This window comes from Leuciscus leuciscus, assembly GCF_965113295.1.
Source record: "Leuciscus leuciscus genome assembly, chromosome: 7".
Lineage (NCBI taxonomy): Eukaryota > Metazoa > Chordata > Actinopteri > Cypriniformes > Leuciscidae > Leuciscus > Leuciscus leuciscus.
In genome coordinates this window covers 32,540,782-32,564,865 of record NC_138731.1, presented here as the reverse complement: position 1 = coordinate 32,564,865, position 24,084 = coordinate 32,540,782, and the positions used below count along the sequence as shown (strand labels likewise).

The 24,084-nt window shown below is 36.6% G+C and overlaps 2 protein-coding genes and 1 long non-coding RNA gene across 17 annotated transcripts in view; 1 reads left to right on the top strand and 2 right to left on the bottom strand.

Moving 5' to 3' along the window:
• The window catches only part of caska (calcium/calmodulin-dependent serine protein kinase a), a 163,537-nt gene that overhangs the window by 125,583 nt on the left and 13,870 nt on the right, over positions 1-24,084 (top strand). For 2 of the 15 annotated variants that reach the window (XM_082174496.1, XM_082174504.1), the window contains exons 6-20: positions 3,644-3,746; positions 4,244-4,422; positions 4,726-4,848; positions 5,167-5,250; positions 5,497-5,596; positions 7,276-7,397; positions 10,162-10,239; positions 13,813-13,860; positions 14,408-14,488; positions 18,571-18,759; positions 19,097-19,175; positions 19,808-19,893; positions 20,988-21,056; positions 21,758-21,826; positions 23,261-23,296. In XM_082174496.1, coding sequence (XP_082030622.1) covers positions 3,644-3,746; positions 4,244-4,422; positions 4,726-4,848; positions 5,167-5,250; positions 5,497-5,596; positions 7,276-7,397; positions 10,162-10,239; positions 13,813-13,860; positions 14,408-14,488; positions 18,571-18,759; positions 19,097-19,175; positions 19,808-19,893; positions 20,988-21,056; positions 21,758-21,826; positions 23,261-23,296 — 1,446 coding nt within the window. The remainder of the gene's footprint in view (positions 1-3,643; positions 3,747-4,243; positions 4,423-4,725; positions 4,849-5,166; positions 5,251-5,496; positions 5,597-7,275; positions 7,398-10,161; positions 10,240-13,812; positions 13,861-14,407; positions 14,489-18,570; positions 18,760-19,096; positions 19,176-19,807; positions 19,894-20,987; positions 21,057-21,757; positions 21,827-23,260; positions 23,297-24,084) is intronic. The other 13 variants (XM_082174503.1, XM_082174502.1, XM_082174505.1 and 10 more) reach the window with 9 other exon arrangements.
• LOC309502238 overlaps positions 1-24,084 on the bottom strand; it is a 209,991-nt gene that overhangs the window by 175,706 nt on the left and 10,201 nt on the right. The gene's annotated exons all lie outside the window — the stretch shown is intronic.
• Positions 296-3,632, bottom strand: gpr34b (G protein-coupled receptor 34b). Its single transcript, XM_082174519.1, has 2 exons — positions 2,860-3,632; positions 296-2,762 (listed from the first exon to the last, which is right to left on the bottom strand). The coding sequence occupies exon 2, from the start codon at positions 2,738-2,740 to the stop codon at positions 1,661-1,663; it is 1,080 nt and encodes a 359-aa protein (XP_082030645.1). The 5' UTR covers positions 2,741-2,762; positions 2,860-3,632; the 3' UTR covers positions 296-1,660.

The window sequence follows — 24,084 nt, the reverse complement described above, 5'->3', positions numbered from 1 at the left end:
AATAAACCCAGACAGGGTGATCAGGACTCCGACGCGAAGCGGGGGGTACATTATCCCTTACATAAACAATGCTTGTACATCATTCATTAATCTTAGCTTAATGATCATTTTTATATATACTAATTAGGGCTGCAAGCGATCATTTAAAAGAAAAATCTAATTAATTACATGATGTGCCGTTTAATTAATCTAATTAATTGCATTTCAAATTTGGCTGAGAAATAACCCCCAAAAGATCATTTGAAGTCATTATTGTGTTAAATCAGAAAAAGCATCAAATAAACATTACAAAAGGTAGCTTTAGAAACATATGTTTTATTTGATTCAACTTAGAGATTAGTACACATAAACCTTTAGACTAAAATGGCCATGATTTTTTCAGAAGCTGCATCTGAATTGGTATTAAGATATATTACAGACCAAAGCTGTTTGATTACCAACATTCTTCAAAATATCTTCATTTATGTTCCGCAAAAGAAAGAAAATCATACAGTTTTGAAATGACGCAAGGGTGGGTAAATGTAAATAAACAATAAAAATGTTTGGGCAAACTGTCCCCAAAATATGATATTATATTTTTTTTCATGAAGTGAAACTCTAAATTAGAAAGTAAAACTGCCAGTAGGTGGTGGTAAATGTCTAAATAAGTCAGTCATTGAGTCATTGATTCATTCATTTGATTCGTCTAAACGGCTGATTCATTCAGGAATGACATAAAATGTCTATTGAATCTGCTTCACCCGATTGATTCGCTCAAAACACATTGTTCGGAGATGCACAACAGTTCTGCTCTGGCTTTGTAGGTAATATTTTCATTGCCAAAATTGAGCAAAAACAAACAATATTGTGTCTAAAATATCACACTATATTAACTTCTTATTTTTTGAACTGTTGAATAAAAGCATAATATCACATTTGCACCAGTGCTAGTCGGGACAAAAACAGCACTTGTGTGATATTACTCTCATCATTGATACTGCTTAACAGTTATCTATTGGCTTATCATATGATTTAAATATGAGACAAAAACTCATATAGGGGCATTTTTGCCCTGAAATCTTGAAGGTAGGCTACATATTATAATGAGTTGTTGATCTGCTTTGTTCGTCACCAATCAACTGTTTGAAATGTAAGATGACCTACGTAGGTCTGGGGTGGGGCGGGTGAGTTAAATGCGCTAATCATTTCATTCACGTAGCCTAATTATTGTATAACTAATTCAATTAACACGTTAATTCGACAGCCCTAATACTAATACATTTGTAACGCGTCAAGCTACATAAATTCAAATGAATTAATTAACAATGAACAATAGTTCTAAGTAATAGTCATTTTCAATTTATTAATAAAATTGTATGTATTTATTTAACTAACCTAGATTAATACATGCTTTAAAATGTTTCATACATGCTTTAACAATGTTCATTGTTAGTTCATGATGCAAAAACATTTTTTTAAAGTATTGAACCTTGTTGTAAAGTGTAAAAAAAAATAGTTTGCTCTTTTTTGAAAAATTTGTGTTTTTCTTTTTTCTTTTTTTTTTTTATAAAAGTAGTGTTTTCGATGGTTAACAAAAGGAAACTCACGCTGTTCACAACATAGAACTGTTTCCTTTAACTTTGCTGTGCCTTTGGACATGGTTCATATGTTTAATGAACTCTCATTGCACTTCATGCTCCTGGGCGTCTGTCATAGGCATAACTATACTGATTTTTGGCTGTTCTTGAGGAGTGTCACTAGAACTCATCAGTCCTCTGGTGATTTGCTGACAGAAGCGATTACAGATGATTTTCAGCATCATTTTGCGAATAGAACTACACAACAAAAAGTACATGACTGGATCCAGACAGCTATTAAGTGCAGATAGGAGTAGAACTACTTCATTGGTTTTATCCAACACATTTATCCTGTCGCAAGATGTGCCAGTTTCCATCTGTGACATAATATAAAAAATCCTCACTGAGTGGTAGGGCACGAAACATATTGTGAAGAGGAAGAGCACGAAGAAGGATTTCCATGCTGTTTTGTTATACTTGACTGCGTTTGGGAAATCTGGGTTCTTTCTGGAGGCTGTAAGGAGCTTCATTCCGATCCTTCCATAGGAGATTACCAACGCACCATAGACCACCCAAAATATACCCACGACAGCAAAGTTCAAATAGGCTTGCCATTTGGATTTTTGCAGTTTTTTATATTGGAAGCACTGTTGGGGTTCAACATTCTCTGGAGTCTGGACAATAAGTGGCGTAACTGCAGCAAGTGACACAGTCCAGATGACACAGCAGAGAAGTACACTCCACCGGCTCTGCAGAAACACCCGCCTACAGGATGCCCTCTGGAACTTCAAGTAACGGTCTACACTTATGAAGCCCAGTAAGACTATACTAATGTACATGTTCATGTAAAAGATGTTACCCACTATCCTGCACAGTAATGGCGGCAGCACCCACCGGTCATGGTTGGAATGGTACACCACTCGGAAAGGCAGGCATATCACAAGAAGTAAGTCAGCCAGAGCCAAGTTAATGAGAAAAACGCGAACAGAGTTTTTCTTTGGATGTACTCGCAGAAACACCCAAAGAGCTAGCAGGTTTCCAGCCAACCCGAACAGGAAGAAGAGTGCGTACAAAATAGCCAGCGGAACCTGCAAGCTGGTGTTGTCCATATGGCAGTCTTGCTGGGGAATTTTTGACATGCTGGTCGGTGACGCTTTGGAGAAGTTTTGAAGATTGTTGCTCATCTTTGCATGTGCATAATCAAATCTTAGAAAGACAAACAGATGTCATTATAATACTAATTATAATAGTTTGCATTGAACTAAATGTCTGATGTGTACTAGGTAATTGGAGAGTAACTTGCCTTGTTAATTCTGTCCATCAGAAAACTTGAGTTTCATGTTGAATGTCTCTGTCTAATCTCTCTTCAGAACTGTATTTGCAAACTTCCTCGGTTGACTTACCGCAGAGCACAGCTGTGCACCAAACAGTATTAACACAAAAAAAAGTGCGGAGGTTCTTTTAAAGGGGGAAGAGCTTGTCTCAAAACCATATTTCAACTCCACCTCAGTTCTCGTGACCTCCAGATCAGATATATTAGGCCTGCTGAACAATGTTGAAATGATATTTAATCAATTTAAAATATTTAATTGTGATTATATTATCTTATTTTTACATTGTTTTACTAATGGGTGATATTCCACTTGTTGAGATTTTATGAAAATACAATTTATGATTCATACTTTTTATTTTCATTTTATTTCCTTCAAATTGTCAAAACAGGACATTCCATTTTACAAATATAGGTATTTTATCAAACCTCCTCCATTACCCACCCATCTAACATGTGGCAGTCATCATTATGTGTAGATTGATGGAATAAATCCACAAAAAAAGCAAACAATTGAAACTATAATTGAAACAATACTTTTGTTAAAGATTTTGTCTGGATTTTGTTTAAATAAACATTTTCTTTATTTCTTCACTGTTTACTGATAAATTAGTTTTCAGAAATCACTCAGAATCACATTACATATTTAATTAATCACAATGTGTCTTCACTTCCCTTCCCTTTCAATGTAAATTCCAGTGTGGTTTGTACAACAGAGTAACTATCTTTTTTGTCTTCTTTTTCTTTTTCACTGCAGCCTCATTGTGTGTTGCTGGCATCAAAGGAGAACTCTGCTCCAGTGAAACTGGGTGGCTTCGGTGTGGCTATACAGTTGGGAGAGTCCGGATTAGTGGCTGGAGGTACTTGAAAAAACCCTGTTTAAACTTGTAACACACAGCACATGGACATTTCCTGTGTACTCTACCTGCAAACTAGAGGCGTCAGTGACTCATGCATTGAGAAGCTTCTGGTCAACATTATTCATATGTAAAAGCATGTAATTAAAGTTAAATGAAGCACAAACTACACAAAGAAATAACATCCTATTTTCATTATATTGGCTTGAAGAACTGAAACTCATCAGAATTTTAATATAGTAGTTCCTTATTTTATCATACAAAACCACTTATGATATAATCATTCTTACTCAGTGTTGCTTCGTAAATTGGGTCTTAGATTTCGAATCATTCAGGCAATGATTTTATCCTGATCCATGAGCTCTTTGTCACTACTGCTGTTTGTGAGTGACAGTGTATGCATGATTGTGCTGCTTGATTGTTTAAATCTTGTATCAGCGACAGCTCTTTTGCATGTATTTGAATGGGTGCTCACACGTGACATGTTGTCTGTGCCGCAGGCCGGGTCGGCACTCCGCACTTCATGGCCCCTGAGGTGGTGAAAAGAGAACCCTATGGGAAACCTGTGGATGTTTGGGGCTGTGGTGTCATTCTCTTCATCCTGCTGAGTGGCTGCCTGCCCTTCTATGGCACCAAAGAACGCCTGTTTGAAGCAATCATTAAAGGAAAATACAAGGTAGTAGTTTAATAGCATAGTCCGTCAAGACATGCTGGAAATATCTTTAAGGCCTTCAAAGGGGGCTCAAGTCAGGCTAATAAAAGTGGCAACATATACTGATTTGTTTAGATTATGAGGTAAGAAACCTGAAGTCAGTTACTTTTTACACATAAATCACTTTAGTACATTAGTATCAAGTGTCATTATTGTCCGTGGAAATGTTGGCAGATTCTGAGCATTGATTCTGGCAACATCACCATTTTGGTGGAAAAGTTGTATCAGAGGAACTGGGTTTGTCCATTTATGTATGCGTGTGCTTTGCAGATGAACCCACGGCAGTGGGGCCACATCTCAGAGAGTGCCAAAGACCTGGTTCGTCGTATGCTGATGCTGGACCCTGCCGAGAGGATCACAGTGTATGAAGCTCTCAACCACCCCTGGCTCAAGGTATCAACATAACTCAAGAAATATCTGCTTACTGATCTTACTGAGTTTTATTATTGTTGTTGTTGGTTGTTGCTATTGTTGTTTTAATTAATAATGCTATTAAAATCATAGAAACTGTATGCATTATATACACTAATTATATATTATTTTTCAGCATTATGTTTTCTTAATATGCTTTATTATATGTTTTTCTTTTTTTTTTTGTAGATTTAGATTAATGTAGATTTACATATGTTTCTGCAATAATTTATGGAATTTAGTTGCCCTTCTTTAATGAGATGAATAAGCACCATTTGAAGTGTGTGTGTTTCCTGTTAGGAGAGAGACCGCTATGCCTACAAAATCCACCTTCTTGAAACAGTCGAGCAGCTGAGGAAGTTCAATGCCAGGAGGAAGTTAAAAGTGAGTTATTGACACTTTAGAGTCTGCGTATTGTTTTAGGAACTGCTCTTGTGCATGATTCATGTGCATGTTCTTCAGTGTAATATAAAGACCACAAGTAAATAATAAGTAGGGCAGCCACATTGTACTATGTGCATTGCACTGTGAAAGTAAAAAGGATAGAAATACATGTTTAGAGGGGAATGTCAGCTAAATTCAGTTGTTGCCAAATATGCAGAGTTAATCAATATCTGTACGGCTTCACAGGGTGCAGTGCTCGCCGCAGTCTCAAGTCACAAGTTCAACTCTTTCTATGGTGACCCACCTGAAGAACTGCCTGACTTCTCTGAGGACCCTACTTCATCAGGTACTACAGCAACCAGCAGAGATGCAACATGAGCTCCCACTCACTTCCTGAACTGATGTTTTTTGTGCTGAACTATCGGTCTTGTAGTCTCTTATCACAGTGTTTTGGTTACTTTGATGTTATTTGCAGACAGAGAGAAAGAAATTAAGCTTATTGGTAACTTGCTAAGAAAAGCATCATGGTCATTATTGCGCACAATTTAGGGATTTGAACCAATCTCTAAGTCTCAGTAAGCTATCCCGCTACAGGCATGAAATATTCCTCAAATCACATTGCCGGTTGAGAAGAGGTGAATCCTATACAGACAAAAAATCTCATAGAGTTACGTTGAGGGAGTTGATGGATAAAAATGTCATGAAGATTTAGGGTGGCCTCTTTTGACTTGAGCCATTAAACAAATAGCTCTAGAAACTGCTTAGTAACACCCTAACAACCACCCACAATACCTTATCATTAAGCCAGTGAGTTTTAGGCAAGCACCACTCAAATTTTATTTTATTTTATTTAAATTTTCACAGAAACAGTCTTGTTTAAATATCTTACAGACCTCAGTGTAAATTTCACATGCTCCCAACACTGACCACAAATAAGTTGGTTCACAGCCTAGTTTATGTTTCCTGTTTATTTCTCATGCCAATTGTGGTTACATGCTTTTTTCACTTAACACAGAATTTAAAGGGTTAGTTCACCCAAAAATTCTGTCATTAATTACGCAACCTCATGTCATTCCAAATCAAATACTTGTGTTCATATTCAGAACACAAATTAAGATATTTTTAATAAAGTCTGAGCGATTTCTGTCCGTACATAGACAGCTACGCAATTACCACATTGACACTTCAAAAAGTTCATAAAGAGATCGTAAAACTAATCCACATGAATTGAGTGGTATAGTCCAAATTTTCCGAAGACACGATCAGTTTCTACGCTCAACAGATTGAATTTAGGCTTTTATTCACATATAAACATTCATCAACACACATCCGTTATGATCAATGGAAGCTCAAGCATGTTTGCTTTGTGCGAGAACCAGTGAAGTTCATTCTCGTGTGTTAAACAACACATTTGAGCTTCCACAAGAGGCGATGAGGTTCATTCTTGTGCATAAACCAGGTTCAGTTGAGATTCTGTTTATGTTCGCTGATCAATGTTTATATGTGAATAAAAGCTTGAATTCAATCTGTTCATCATATAAAGCGATTCTGTCTCTTTAGAAAATTTGGACTAAACCACTCAATTCATTTGGATTTGTTTTATGATCACTTTATGAACTTTTTGAAGTGTCAAAGTGGTAGTTGCGTAGCTGTCAATGGAGAGATTTTATTAAGATATTATAAAAAATATCTTAATTTGTGTTCTGAACATATCCCCTAAGATATACTGGGAATTTCATTTGAATGTGCGTTTGTAAGTAGTTATTCACAAACTGATTGTTTTATGTGCGCACTTAAGAGTGTGGGTGAATCCTATCTCTAATCACATGACAATTCATCTCTGTATTGTTGAAGTAATATTTGTTGCTTGTTTCTATGCTGGCCACCCTGCAGGACTACTAGCTGCAGAAAGTAGGTGTCACTGTCTGTCCCTTTACGAAGTCTTGATTCTTTCAAATCAAGTTACTTTTCCTGGGTATCTGAAGGTCATGGTGTTTGCTCGCTTGTGTTTGTGTGCATGTAAAGGGGCTGTGTCACAAGTGCTGGACAGTTTGGAGGAGATCCATGCACTGACAGACTGCAGTGAGAAAGACCTGGACTTTCTACACAGCGTCTTCCAGGACCATCACCTCCACACATTGCTTGATGTAAGAGACTGTACTATACAGGCAAATATACATATACACACCCCATACAATTTTAATCAATCAATCAATCAATCAATCAATCAATCAATCATTTATTTATAGAGCACATTTAAGACACCACCAAAGCTGACCAAAGTGCTTTACAAGGAATAAAAAAGACACAAAAATAAAACCAATATACATACATAAATACCAGACAAGACAAAAAGCACTCAATAGAATAAAAGAAAAATAAGTGTTAAAAGCCAAGGTGAATAAATGAGTCTTGAGCTGAGATTTAAAAGTACAGATAGATGGAGCATGCCTAATAGAAGGAAGAAGGCTGTTCCACAGCTTCGGCCCAGCAGCGGCAAAAGCGCGATCACCCCGTTTTTTAAGTTTTACTTTAGGGACTGTAAGACTGCCAAGGTCAGAGGATCTCAGGTTTCTGGATGGAGTGTACAGAGTCAGAAGATCCGTTAAGTATTGAGGTGCCAAATTATTCCGAGTTTTATAGACAAATAATAAAATTTTAAACTCAATCCTATACTTTACCGGAAGCCAGTGCAGAGACATTAAGATGGGTGTTATGTGGTCGTACTTTCGCATCCCTTCAAGTAGTCTAGCGGCTGCGTTTTGAACCAACTGCAGACGAGAAATGGAAGCCTGAGAAATGCCATAATACAGAGAATTACAGTAATCAAGCCTAGATGTAACAAATGCATGAATAGCTGTTTCCAAATTACTCCTTGATAAAATGGTAAAACTTTAAAGTAAATGTCAAATTAGGATTTTCTTCTTTCTTTCTTGCTTTTGATGTGTCAGCAACAACCTAGTCTCGGCCTCGGATCATTCACAGACCTTCTGATGCATATTGCACAAAAAAAATGACTAGAGTTCACTGAGATTGCAGTTCCAGTCTGATTAACTGGCTTTGTGCAATTTCCTGGGGATCTCAGGGTGCTAGATTGTCAGCTAGATTATTATTTTTAAAACATTTATTTTACCTTTGCCTTCATCTAATGTTCAATTCAATGAAAACAGTAAATCTTTTTATAACACTGTTAAGTGTGAATCTCAAAATGATTATCCATTTTTCATACTGTGTAATATAATGTTGTGATGCCTAAATTCACTTGTAGCATTTAACATAACTGATTTGAACTATTAGCCATAGTAAGTTTGGCTATGCTATAACCTGTGTAAACAGGTTGGATTTGGTCTCTTGACATGTAACAAATCATCTTACAGTATATTCATTGCTGGCACAGCCCCGGAGGAGTGATTTGTGGGTAATTGCACACAAGTAGTAGTTCAGGATTTGTTCTTGGTGACTTCCACAATGGGCTGCTAACAGCCTACAATCTTGATCATTACCCTTCCACTACCCAAACAAAAAGCCATCCATGCTACAGATATCAATTTACTCGAAATCATTGGCCAGAACTAACTTGTAGTTTCTTTTCTGGCTACCACAGCTGATCAGACAATAAATGTCAGTAGACCAATTTCAGAATTTTTGTTTATTTTAGAACTCAATGGACTTTGTTCATGCATTGTTCTTTGTTCATTCATTGCAAGCACACACGCTGCATTGCCTCAGCACAGACACACACACACACACACACACACACATGTGCACTTGTGTCTTTTAGTATTATGGCATTATGCACATTTTTGTGTGTGTGTGAATAAGTGCAGCTGTGAACTCTCTTCCCAGTCTCTATATTTGTGTGTGTGTGTGTCTGTATACCAAGGCCTCTATAGAGAGGCATACAGCTTGGTACAACCCAGTGTGGATGATAGGGTCTGTCTCCATAGCCACAGGCCAGAGGAAAGCAGAGAGGAGGGCTCTGTGGGTAAGATTATCACCAGGAGGGTGTGAATGCATGTCGTCCCATTGAGAACTCAACTCCTACCCTGAATAGGGAGGGAAACAATAGCACCTATTGTCAACCTCCGTGCTTTTTGACTGTTGTGGCTCCAGCAGTATCTGTGTATCAGAAGAGTTACTCCAGACTTTGCCATCCTCTCCATTCGAGCTCTGAGTGTAACTCTACCTTCATGAAACAGAGGACAGAGGGGTTAAGATCCTATCAGGTCCAACTTTGCCTGGAGTTTAACTTCGGTTTTGGTTGTTTTTTCTTTGGCTGTGGTGAGTAACTTGTGAGATATTTTCATATTTATTGTTGCTGGAGGTGTTGCAACGTTTGCTCAATGCTACCCTTGAACTCAGCTAAAACTGTATGTGTGAGATTGTGAAATATAGATAAAGAATGGATATCCTGTGCACTCTAAAAGGATGTAATAGAGGTGTGATCCTAGCCGTGAAATGGCTCATCCTGCGAGGGTTGACACTAGAGCTAAGCCACTGAAGAATCACATATTAACAAATGTGTTCTACAAAAATATTTCAGTGCAAATAACTCACAGCAGACTGCAGCTGACTCAGATGTGCAGAATAATGTACCTGTAGGCATGACCTCTGGAGACATGGAAAACATCTGTTAATGCAATTACAGCTGTTCATCACTGGAATACATTTTAAAAAGTATTTAATTATTCATCTTTTTTATTAACATATTGCTTGAAAAACTGTAGCCTGTTACATGTAATAGAGCTGCTCAGTTGTGATGACAATTTGCAGCCCCCTAACAAAAGCAGCAATGTCAGTGAAATACTATTGTTTGTGAGGGTTAACCTCTTATTGTTTTTCCTCTACTCAAAAAGCAAAAGGAGCCAAGGAGTCTTCTGATTATTGTTCTGTCCATTTTCACTTTTTCAGCTATATGACAAGATAAACACCAAGTCTTCACCGCAAATCCGGAATCCTGCAAGTGACGCAGTATCGAGAGCCAAAGAGGTGAGTGCAGGCTACAGTAATGGAAAGATGCTGTTGTAGTTGCAAATAAAACATTATGAGGTACTGAGAGGTTCCTAGCACAAGTTTAATTACCTTCATTGTAGTTTTTGACTTGTTTGTCAATAAAATAAATAAAAATAAACCTCTACCAGGACTAATTTTTTTTCTACTTTTATGCACAACCTGTCCATTTCAGAAAAGATGCAGTTTAATGCCTCTTTTCAATTTCTTCGACAAAAAAGTATGTTAATGTGACTCAGGACTTAGAATAATATTTAGATGACTTGAATGTGTTAATTCAGAACGACATTTTTAAATATTTAATAATCTGTTTATCAGAATATTTTGGTGTATGTTTGTCCTTCTTTTTTTAACAACTATTCTGTCTAGTTTATATTTCCATTTTAACACAGCTCATATGGATATTCAGAAATGGCTCACTGCATGACCTCACACCTTGGCTTTCCTAGAAACTGAATTTCCTCACTGCATATTTCTATCATGGTTTTTTTTACTTCTGCTTTGTGGCTTTTTTCATGACAAATTTCTTAAATTCATTTGTAACACTTGAAGTGAGCTGAATTTTCATATTATAACTGAAAGCTGATAACATGGTAAAAAAACACATTATGGCTTGCTTCGTATACATTTTTTTTAAATAAAATTTATTTTACAGATGATGGTCTCACAAATTTTAGCTTTTCAAATAGCAAATCTGTTTTAGTAATTTTATACCGTCTCTGTTCATACCTGTTATTTAGAAAGCACCATGTGACAGAAATTCATGTAATTTTATATAGTTTAACAAAAGGCCTCAACCAGAGGCCTGTTTTGTAGTCAATGCCTCTTAGAATTTTTAATCTCAGTGTATGATTTATGTGACATTTACAGATCCCTAGTGGTCTATTGCTTGTGTGAACACATGACTGTTTTCTTCCTGGTGAATTAGAATGCATCAAACCAGGTTGCAGTCAAAAAATCCACATTAACAAATGAATGTGTGTGTTTGCTTTTACCTACGGAGTAGACTAGAGAAAAAAAATAGAATAATTACTGTGTGGATTTGGACAAAGCAGCTGTTTTATAGCCATTGATATGTAAGTGCAGAAGATTATCATTGAGATCACAGAGACTGACATGACGCTTCTCAATTTACCTGAAAGTAAATTTGAGAAAGTGAACATGCATTTAGTGATCTTATCGGGCTGTATGTTTGATGTGTGACTGTCTGTGTGGTTTCCTCACTGTTGGCTGAAGCGTTTGCTCTCTTCATTTGGACAGAAACTGTTAAAATCTTCACAATTAACACAAATAGACAGTAAATAGTTATGCTAATGGTTTTATTTTGTTCTTAACACACTAAATGAAGTTTAACTATCCATTAACCACAATATCCAGTAACTTTACGAGCATTCAAAAGAAAAAAATCCCTTGCTGGCTCTAAAGACATAAAAGACATTGATATAGTATTTCTTATAAACAGCTGATGTTAATGAGGACAGCTGGGCAAGAAAGGTAAAGTCAAGGTAATGCAGTCTAAAATGTAGCACTTTAATTAATTTAATTCAATGTAGTAAATATTATGGGAATAATAGGAAATGATGATGGATTTTTTTACATCCTCATCTAAATTCACTCTATCTATTTGGTTAATACATATTATTGATTTTTAGGGCTGCCCCCGAATAAAGATTTTTCTAGTCGACTAGTAGTTGTTCATTTAAGCGAATAGTTGACTAGTCGCACATTTATGATATTAAATTAGTTACTTAAATATTACTTTAAAATATAAATTAGTCCGCAAGCACACGCTTATCATTTACCACAGCGCACTAGGAAAAGTAATGATTCTGAATTTGTCAGAAAAAAAACAGCAAGGAGACTTACTGAATAATTTATAGGTAAACTGGTGTTTTTTGAGTCAGTGTCGGCTAAAAAAAGATGAATTTGACGTTTCATTCGGATTACGTAGTCAGAAAATATTTGTTTTCAAATTTGAATTGGTTCATTTAAAAGTAGCCATTTCAAGCTTTCTATATATATAGTATATGTCTGTGAGGCATGTATATGCTTGTGTGAGTATTGGTATCGGATCATTTTTGTGGCAGAGATGGCAGAAAGTGCATCCTGTTTGTTCTTTTTATTTCACTAAAGCTCGAGTTTTGTTGTAATTTTGAGTGCACACAAATACAAGTAGACACAGTTTTAAATTATGTATTAGTCTATTTTAAGTTAATTTCGCTGTTATCAGGAAAAATGCAAGTGATCTCCGCATGAATACTTGGATATGCGCACATTTATCTAGGATAACATTTGAGCGAGAAGCCATGTAAGGTGGCTAACATTAGGCTGCTACCTACATGTTTCAAATGATAAGCCATATTTGAGGTTGATGAATGAAAGGCGAACATTTGGATTTCCTGCCCGACATAGGCTTCTGTAATTACCACATGGACCAGCCGTGTTAATGATCTGTCTGTCATGGACTGTGTGACTTCATCACTTCCTGTAGAGTTCTTTTTTTCTGTGACTAACCAAATAATTAAAATTTGGTCAATTAAGACTAACGTGTAGTCGACTATTAGGGGGCAGCCCTATTGATCTTTTTGTCAATGATTCATCTATGTACATATGTGAACATTTTTCTTATTTTTTTATTTCTTTTGACTAAATGTTCCGGTGAAACGACAGACTTCTCCAATCATTTAGTTAGCTTAAACATGCCACTCCACAACCGACTGCAAGCTCACATTTATTTAGATGTTCTTTACAATTGAGAAGAAAAGATCTGTTGCCGCTTCCATTACATCTCGACTGTTTTGGGAGGGGAGTAGTCCCCCATTCAGTTCAGTTTTTTCTTGAAGTAAAATGGGTTGCGAATGCTGTTGACTTGAAGTTAGTGAACCAAAACTGATAATGTCTTATCATATATTATTTGCGTCAACTGGAGCTTTCTGAATATGTCAACGAATCCTAACTTGATGCTATCTGATAAGCTTGATCAAACAGATGTGTTAAACAGATTTTCATCTTCAGGTTCCCATAATGAGATTAAAATAATCTTAGTTTGGATAGTTAAAACCATCTGCATTCTCTAAGATAAAAATAGTAAGTTTCAAACTAGTCTTGATGGTTGCTTCTGGTCTTAATCTATAGTTTGATGGCCTCCCTCAGTGGTTCTCTTAGTCTTGACTCCTCTAAAACCAGTCCCTTCTTCTCAGTCACAAGTCACACAACCTATAAAGCTCAACTACTTCCTTTAGTATTGCACATCAAAAAGGAACTCAGGCTGGCTGGTGATTAAAGAGCTGTGCTCTCGAATAACCCTCCTTGGCCTCTTGCTTGTGATCACTGGCAGTGGTGAAATGCTTAAGGATTATCCTCTTTGTATTGCTTAGAGCCAGCGGGGCGGAAACTAACCCATCACCTCTCACTGTTTTCCTGAGCAACTGAATCTTGCGGAGACGGCGAAATGCCTACCTCCAAAATTCATTCTTCGACTCTGCTGCTTCTTACACAGACTATATGTATCAAATGTTATAAAACTCTCCTGTGTGTGTCTCTCATGCTAAGACCTCCGCTGAAGACGGGTCGAGCACGGCTTTGAAACATCTGGAATATGTAAGCTGCAGACATTTTCCCAATCTTATGTCCACTTCTTTTTACCACGTTTGTAGAACATGTGGAAATTTCTAGCTACACGGATTCTTGTAAATGTCTGAGCTTTACATTTAGTGATGTTGACTGGCAGATGGGTTTACACATTGATTAGAGCTCATTAGAGATGATTAGTGTGGTTTCAAAAGACGTTCAGGTTCCGGCGCTCAGAAGCATTCAGCGGGGAGTTGTGACATATCTGCAGTACTGTGCCAAATCACCCCCTTCCCACCTGACCCGTCCTACCCCGCCAATAGAAGGGCCAAATGAGTCCAGACAGCAGTGCTTATTGGTCACATGGGGTTTAAGGGTCATGCCAGAAATTTGTGTGTGTGTGTGTCTGTTCTGATAAATGGTGTGTGGGGTCTCAGCAGTCCAGCTCAAAGTTGCGTTGCAGTGTATGAGATTAAAAAACCTATGTCAGATATAGCATCTTTACTCACCTCAAGAGATATACTTAGCGTGGAGATGACAGCCTGAGGTAAAGCCTGATGACTCTGTCTGTCTGTAGGTACTGGAGGAGATTTCATGCTACCCGGAGAATGCAGACGCTAAAGAACTGAGACGGATCCTATCCCAGCCCCATTTCATGGTGAGTCACAGCAACGCAGCTCGAATTCTTTTGATAATCTCTTTACAAAAACACCTCAACAAGTCAATATGAAATCAAAATTGTATAACCCTATTTACTTTCCTTAATGCATGTTCTGGTCTTGTTATAAATTAATTATCGGTCCATGTTATTCTTTGTAATATTTAATCAACACGTAACCTTCCTCTTCCTGATGTAATTTAGGCTGTGCGGACTGTTGGATAATGGTAGCCAATAGCCACATATCTATTTAGTAATTATCACACTAAATTATCACACTAATTATCACACTTTTTTTTTTTTTTGCTTTCTATTCATCAAAGAATCCTGAAAAATATGTTGCACAGTTTCCACAAAAATATTAAGCGGCACAATTGTTTTCAACAATGTTAATATTTAAGAGTTTTTTGATCACCAAATCAGCATATTAGATTGATTTCTGAAGGATCATGTGACACTGAAGGCTGGAGTAATGACTGCTGAAAATTCAGCTTTGTCATCACATAAATGAACATTTTAAAATATATTAAAATAGAAAAAATATCAATATTTAAATTGCAACATTTCACAGTATTACTGTGAGAGAGCTTAGAAGCCTCTTCTTTGAACATTTCTTTGATTAGAAGCCTCTTCTTTGAGAGCTTAGAAGCCTCTTCTTTCAAAAACAGAAACAAATCTTACTGACCCAAAACGTTTTAATTGCAGTGTATGTTGCATTACGAAAGTAAAATGGTTTGTGGACGTCATTTCATATTGACTTTAAGGATCTCAAGGCTATCCTTTATTATAATCTTAGCGTTAGAGAGCACTGCTAACATCATGAAGTACAGTTAAACAGCAAAAGTGGAGTCTTCAAGTTTGCTTAAATTTCAGTCAGAAATCTATCTTTGAGAGATTAATTAGAGCACTTGTACTTAGTCTTTTTGAGGTAAATATGTTTATTCAGGATGTTGTCAGCAGACTTATTTCACCATCTCATTCTTTGCAATCCTTTTCTGTAATCTTCTATAATCAATGAGATATTCGTCAATTGTGTTCAGAGCATTATTCTCATCTGGACAAACAACCTCATGACAGATGAAGCAGAGAGTTTGCCCTTTGCCCTTCAAACCGAATGTTTGTGAGGGTTTCGCTGATTAAAGATTCCTCCACTTTTTACACAGAAAACATGTTTTAACTCTTAGAAGTGAAAATGTCCTCCCCAGTTCAAAAATATCTTTTTTTGAAACTTTAATATCACATAATTCTACAGGTTTACCTTTCAATCATGGGATATAGTGAGGGTGAGAATTGTTGGTGAGATTAAAAGTAAAAAAGTATAGGAAAATCTGATTCTTCAAAGTGTGTGAGATAAGTGATGTGTCATGGAACACTGAGCGAGATTGATTAAAGTAATCTGGCATAATCCAGGCTGCAAGGGACTTATTTGGGGGCTTTTTACAATGTTTTTACTTCCACTTGAACTGGGGATTTAGTACAGAACTGAGAGAAATAAAGAGGGAACGGTTGCTTTCATAAGTCAAAAAGCTCATGCATGAAAAAAAAAACAAGCCTTAGGTGATCACCAACTCCGTCAGCAGGATCCAGAGTGTGCGTGCGTGCGTGCGTGTGTGTGTGTGTGTGTGTGTGTGTGTGTGTGTGTGTGTGTGTGAAGAAAAGAGATAAAATGCAAGAGAGGAGGGAGGCACCATCAGGTACTAGCTGTAGAATTCCAGCATGACCTTGCCCTCGATACTTTTCTCACACTCTCATAATTCCACACAAGATGGAAGTGTCAGATGAGCTGGCAAGAAAAGAGACAAAGTTTGTGGTGCTTATTATTATTAATTAATTTGGTTATGCTCTGCACACTTTTAGGAAGGCAGACTGTCATAAATAGTCAACTAGATTTGTACACTACTGTTCAGACGTGCAGGGTCTGTAAGATCCTCTTTTTAACTAAATTAATACAATAAATTGATCAAATGTGACTGTAATGTGACTTTTACATTGATACAAAAAATATATTCTATTCTAATCTAATCTATTGTTATGGCTTCCACAAGAATATTATGCTGCAGAACTTCAGTTTTCAACAATGATAATAATAAGAAATGCTTTTTGAGCAGCAAAAAGCACTTTGTGACACTGTAGACTGGAGTAATGACTGCTGATAAATCAGCTTTGCCATCACAGGAATAAATTAAATGTTATTTTAAATTGTAATAATATTTCAAAAAAAATTACAGTTTTGTATTTTTGATCAAATAAATGATTGAGCCTGGCTGAGAATAAGAGACTTCTTTGAAAGAAAATCTTTCAGAGTCCAAACAACAGTGTGTTCATTTCTCAAGAAAACATGAGTGGTGCTTGCACAACTCGCCTCCTTGATTGATTACCAAGACATTGCTCTGTGATTGCTAATGTAATCTGAATGGATTTAAGTGCATTACTATCTGCTTGTTGGTGTGTTCTGAGTTGTTTACTAGCTGGTTGCTTACTAGCAAGCCCTTACTAGGACGGTTTGTCAACTTTTGAGCTCAGCTTGGAGTGAGATTTTTCACGATTCGATTCATGATGGGATTCAATTTCGATCACGACTCTATCAATTCATTTTTATATACATGGGTTATAACAGGGCTAAAGGCGCTCTAAACCACTAGATGGCACAAAACTTGCCTCATAAAGATCATAACAATATTATATTAATCATATCATATAGTAAAATATTTACTGTTAGTGTGCACTGTAAAAAAAATGTTGGTTTAACTTTTAAGTAAGTTACCTTAAAATGATAAGGTCATTGGAATGAAAACTTTGAGTTAATACATTGAAGGATATTGGTTTAATAAATAGAAACTCAAAATATTATGTTATCTAAACAACATTAATAATCTAAGTTGATTTGACAAAATTTGTTCTGTAATGCCATATTACATTTTTATGGGATCATCTTCAAAGCTTTCAGAGTATATCGTTTTTAAATATTTATTTTAATATATGTTGATTGAACAAACATAAATTGTACAAACTTTGCTGAAGTTTTGAAAAAATATTATGCAAAACATATTACTTACGCTAAAGTATTTGTATCAATAAGGGAGACATTTTGCCCCATTCTGGTGAGCCTTTTACCTCCAGAGTGGGGTAAAAGGCCCCCCTCACCACCTTGTACATTTATACGATTTTTATACAAAACAAACCACTATAATAATTAAGTTTCCCACAAAATGTGTTAAAACAATCAATGTTCAATTAAAACCTAGGCCTATAGATTTTTCTGCAATCATATTGAACAGCACATGTTCTATTTAGCCCCATTGTACCCTGCCCTACAGGTTCATTTTTCTCAAAGAAAAGAAAAAGACTTTCTCAACTAATGTTGAGAATCTATACAGAGAACCCTTTCAGCTGATATTGTTATTAAATATTAATTTACAACTGATTTGTATATTGCATATGTAAGGTGTTTTTATAATAATACTTTTATAATAATGTTATAATACTAACTTTTTAATGGTATTAGAGCAAAGAAAATGAATATGTAATATAGTCCTTTTTCTTTGCAAAATGCTCCTCTCTTGAGTTCATTTTTCTCGCTAACTGTACAGTTTATGGCCACGGAATGACTTTTCTGAGGTAAATGTAACATTTTGTGGCAAGACATGACACATTTCAGTAAGTTGTACTGGTTCTTTCAACATACCTTCTGATGTTCATTTATTTTTGTTCTGTGCTGTAACAAATAGTAGTAAAAAGTAGGCCTAAGAGATGATCGGTTCAAGTGCGCTCCCGCTTCACTTGATCTGAGGCGCTACAGCGATCTGTCACGCCAGATTGAAAGCGCCAAAACGGTATTTATTGTTTGAATTTCGTAATAAAACTTACGTTTTACAGCCCAGACTTTTTGTGATTTAGCGCATTGTCTATGCCCTCTTTGCTCCATGATGTTTTCTAACTGCGTGAGAAAATGGAGTGGTGTTAGAGCATGAGAACAGTGCCAATTGCGTGACTGTCACTCTGAATATACCTCCAGTATAAGTCTATGAGATTTTGTTGTTTGTGTGTGTGTCATATCTCTCTCTCTATTACTTTCTTTCAAGGCCTTACTTCAGACTCATGATGTTGTGGCACATGAGGTGTACAGTGACGAGGCACTGAGGGTCACTCCACCACCTACATCACCATACCTCAACGGAGACTCACCCGAAAGCACGAACGGAGACATGGACATAGAGAATGTCACACGGGTGCGCCTTGTTCAGTTCCAGAAGAACACAGACGAACCAATGGTATGAATGCTTAACTTTACATGTACACATATATAAACTTATATGTCTAGCGTATATGCCTAGCATGAACTTGAGAACAGTTTCTCTTATAGTTACAGTAGCTATCATAGCTTCTCTTTAAACTTTAGAGGTTTTGATCCCTCCACTTTCTAAATGTGCAAACGCTAGCTCTGCACATTAAATATCCTGTGTTGTGAGATCCTGCACGCATTTTGCCACCCTGAGCTGATCGTGTTGTTGATTAAGTTCTCACAGTGGTTAAAATGTATATCCTCTTCCTGAAAGTTTGATGTTCACATCAATGTGGCTTCAAATGAGTTTGTGGGCTCTGTTTCAGGGCATCACGTTGAAAATGAACGACCTGAACCATTGCATTGTGGCAAGAATAATGCATGGAGGAATGATCCACAGACAAGGTACATGCACCAGAACAGATCCCCCTTAAACCCTGGTAGTCTTTAAAAAATCACCCCACACTGCTACATACACTGCAGCCACTCCTATATTTTTATATGTCCATAAACACTTGATAAATTGTCGGCGCCAATGGCCTCGTGGTCAGTGCGCCGACATGTAGCGCCTTTGCGCTTGGGCGGCCCGAGTTCGAGTCCCGGCTCGTGGACCTTTCCCGATCCCATCCCCCGTCTCTCCCACCTCGTTTCCTGTCATCTCTCTACTGTCCTGTCACAATAAAAGGAAAATCACCAAAAAAACAATATACAAAATAAAAAAAACTCTTGATAAATTAATAGGAATGAGATGCAACCGATGCTGCTTCAAAACAGACCCCTCAATACACATTTCTACATGGCAAGCTTGAGAGTGTGTGCCGTTACCTCGTGAAGGGCAGATTGCACAATCTCTTAGAACTTGGCAGCAGTGTAACACTAACGTACAGGCCTTACCCACTTGCCAAACAAACACATGCCATCATCAAGCAGGACAATCTCACGAAGTGAAAGTTGTCAAGATAGATATCAAATTATGAAGACTGTAATACTACCACCATTTATTAACACGTGTAATGTCTCACTTTGTCACAAATCAGGAACTTTACACATTGGAGACGAAATCAGAGAAATCAACGGCATAAGCGTAGCAAATCAAACGGTGGAGCAGCTTCAGAAGATGCTTGTGAGTGGGAACAACCTTTTTTTTAAGCTATGGTTTTCTTTAAAGGGATAGTTTACCCAACCATTTAAATTGTTACCATTTACTCACACTCATGTTGTTTGAACTATGATGAGGTTTTTTTCATGGAACACAAATGGAGTTATCTAGCAAAATGTCCAGACTGCCTGACCTCAACCACTGATGACTTGGAGTAGATTTTGTTCTTTTTCTAAAAGTGGTTCATTTGACTGTAAGTGCCCTGCAAAGTGGACTTCACAGGTTAAATAAGATAATATACACTTCTAATATAACCAAATTGCATTCCTTTTCATATTAAACATGGTTAAGGCATTTATCACTCAGTTAAGCACCTTCAAATATAAAATATATTAAAAAAAAAATGTATTAGTTAAATGATAAAAGTATTTACTTAAATACACATGGATGTCATGTCTATTACACAACACAAATGTATGGTAATTTATATTTATTTAAGTTTATTTTTTTATTTGTCATCATACCTTAAGCTCGGCATGAAACAGAAGTTGCGAGCATCTTTTCTTCCCTATTGAGCCTTTCATATGAGTTAAATGGCTTTTTGATTGAGGAAAATTTATAGTTTTTTCATTAAAGATTAAGAGGGCATGTTATTTAAAAACAATGATGTGCATGGATAAATTTACATTTAGTATAAACACTGCTATATTCCATAAAAATAAGAATTATAAATTTTGATTTCATGGTGACTTTAAACTCCTCAAATGTGTTACTTAAGCGTTGTCTGTTTGATGACATTGCAGGTTGTTCCAAATGAACACGTTTTGTCAAGTGAGGTGAACTTCAACAGATATTACATGCTCAGTGAGCAGTCTAGGAATCCTGTCGATCTGAACACTGCTTAACACAAAGCTACTGTTTGTATTGTCTACTTTTTTCCATTTGTGTTCCTTTGAAGTAAAAAAATCATATGGATTTGGAACAACATGAAGATGAGTAGATGACACATTTTCATTTGAGTCTCTTAAACAGGCATTAAACTTTACCACCATTGTCCAGACATAATCCAGTAAAATGTACCTTTTTTAATAATTCGCTTTTTGTTTCTCTATTGACAGCGAGAAATGAGAGGCAGCATCACCTTTAAGATTGTGCCCAGCTACCGCACGCAGCAGTCGTCCTGTGAGGTAACGGCCTCTTTGGCCTTTGCATTCTCTTCTGCTCTGTGTCTCTGCGAGTCTCCTCTCTCCGCAGTGCTGTCGTGGCCTTGTGTGGTGGGGTTTGGTTGCCGTGGACTCTTGTGTGACTAACTGCCTGCCTGATGGCTGCGTGTTAACGCTTTTCTCCCCAAAAGCCTCCATCCTGCCGGACCAAAAGGCCCGGTTCAGACACTACCGCACACCAATTTCACAACCAAGATACCGGAACCCTCCCTTACATATTACCAATTTTGAGAGGAGTTTAGATGTATAATGTGAGAATGTTTCACAGTCTGACAGTGTTGCAGCATTATTCACAATTTATAAAGTTAATCTGTACCGTATTGCATACAGATAAATATTTCTTATAAAACTCCCCTTCCATATCACACGAAACACATGTTGGCATTAAAGAGGTCAGATTTTACTTTAAATCTCTCGGGGAAGATGTTTTACACCAAGTTGTGTTGGCTCCCCCTCTGGTGGGACGCTGCAATATGGCCTGATGTTCACAGCATATTTCCCTTTGCAACAGTAACATTACTATGCTTTAAAAATGTCCATTCAATAACTTTCATCTCAAGCAAATCTTTTGGTTTCCCTTACATGATGTCCCCAATTTCTTACCGCAGTGTTGGCCTAGTGTCCGTTTGCTCTGCTGTTTCGCTGACCTTTATATCTTATTACAGAAAGAATCCCCCTCCACCTCCAGACAGTCCCCTGCTAATGGCCATTCCAGCCTTAACAGTTCTATCTTGGTAAGGATCCCAGGCAACCTCAAATAACGACTCCCCTTCCCTCCCCCCAACAATCTCCTAATGTTGTTTGTGATTATTTCACCCAATTCTTGCAATCATACCCTCTTAATTTGCACTAGATGTTATTAAATCTGTTTAATGTCCAGTTTTATGGTATTTTTTGTTTTCCCAGTTTGTTTTTATGTTTCACTAGAATTTTTGTTTTGACAATCTCAATAAACACAAACACAACGACTGAACAAGACCGCAAGTAACATCCATTGAACATAGTTTGCTAGATTCCGTTATCTCAGTTCACAAATTGGTGTGCTCTGTGCTGCTGTAAATCACTCTGACTGTCAGTGTTAATACTGTTTCTGTAAACACTGTACATCCACTGAAGGGGAATGTTATGTACAGTGAATGTGGGATCTACTATAGTAATTAAATATTCCCATGAGTTAATATCAGTGATCTATAATTGCTGACAGTGAGCACAATGATTAGGCAAAACTCTATGGAGGCATGCGAAGGATTCCTAGCATCAATTTTTATTGCATGTATACTTCTAACAAAATTCAGTGAGTTCTGCTTTAGCCCGGTATATGAACTAGGGGTGGGCGATACAGACGTTGACGCAATAAATCTATAGAAAATAGAAATGTTCTTATATTTTACTGCTGGCCTGGTAATGACATTGAAAAGAATGGATCAAGTTTGGAAAAAGTTTAGGAAAGTGGAAAAAGGTTTCCTATATGTCATGTATTTTTTGGGATATATTCCTAAAAATTATTCTAAGCAGAATAAATATTTTTAATCAATATTTAGTCATACAAATATTATAAGTATTTATATATATATATATATATATATATATAAATAAATCTATATAAAATGCATGCTGTAATAATAAATATGTAACTAATAAATTATTTAATTGAAATTTTAAAAAAGAATAATAATAATTCGTTAAATGTGTGATAAACCTTCCTTTTCCTTTAAGTCTTAAAACCAGTAATATTTGAATAAATTCAGTAAATGTGTTTTTTTCATAATTTGTAAGAATAACATGATATAAATGTTTTCTAATATCGCTCATCCCTGATATGGACCCAGTGGGACCCTCTTGGTGTTCTTAATAGTGGAGAGTTAGTCTCCACCTCATGAACATGCTTGAATGGAGTGTGGTGCTAAAGCTGCTTGCTTGCTCCTTGCTTTGTTGTGCGTTGCTGTTGCAAGATTTACCTTCAACAGCCGCCTTCTCTTTTAACATGCGCATTCACACAAAATGAAGAAACTTTTGTCATCCTCCCCTGTGGAGTTAGCATTGTCTCCTCTCAACCAGATTTTTTGTCACGTTTTGTCTGTTTATTGTTAACGTCTTTCATGAGTCAAAGTCTGCCTTTCCTCTGTAAATGGTCAGTCTCTCTTTCACTGCTGGGCTTTGCTTTACAGGACTTGCCATCAACCATCCAGCCAAAAGGACGCCAGGTGAATAGAGCATCCCTCAGTCTTCTTAGCCTCCTCTATTGACTTTCCATTTTGCTTTTGTGCTTGAGATTGAATGAACAAGAAGTTAGTGATTCACTGCTATTAACACCCTACTTTCTTAATTAGTTCTTGCACTAACACCATTCACTACATCTCACTGTATAATTGAGTTGCTCTGCAGACAGACTGGTTGTGGTATTATTGCATTGCATTTACACAATAACAAGATTGCAAATGCAGAGGTCTTATTAATTATGTTGTTTTAGTGACTACTTAAAAAGTGTAAGTAAATGTATAATTTTAACATTAATTTTTTGTCTTACAAATGGGTTATTCTATGCGTTAGCAACACACCAGTTGGGAAAATGTCTAAAACAACCATTAAGATTTGAAATAAATGTAATAAATTAGTAGCATTTTATCTGTACTCTTCTTAAAAATAAATAAGTGAATTATTCATGTGTTGTGACGAATAACCTCACAGACACTAAAGACTATAACAGCTAAGAGATCAATATATGAAAATAACAGTTTTCTTAAAAAGACCCAATTTATCCAACTTTTTGTCAACAATAAACAAATTCAATTTTGTCAACAGAATGTCAACAATAAAACTTGCTAATGTTTCACTTTATTTTTTTAAATGAGTAACTCAACATAAACCATAAAACACCGGCCCAACTATCATTCTGTCCCTGACTTTTAACTTTATTAAAGAAGTGAATCAATCAAGTTTTTCAAATTGTTGCGTCCGTCCTGATCGAACCTCATGCAGTTTTATGCTTTTC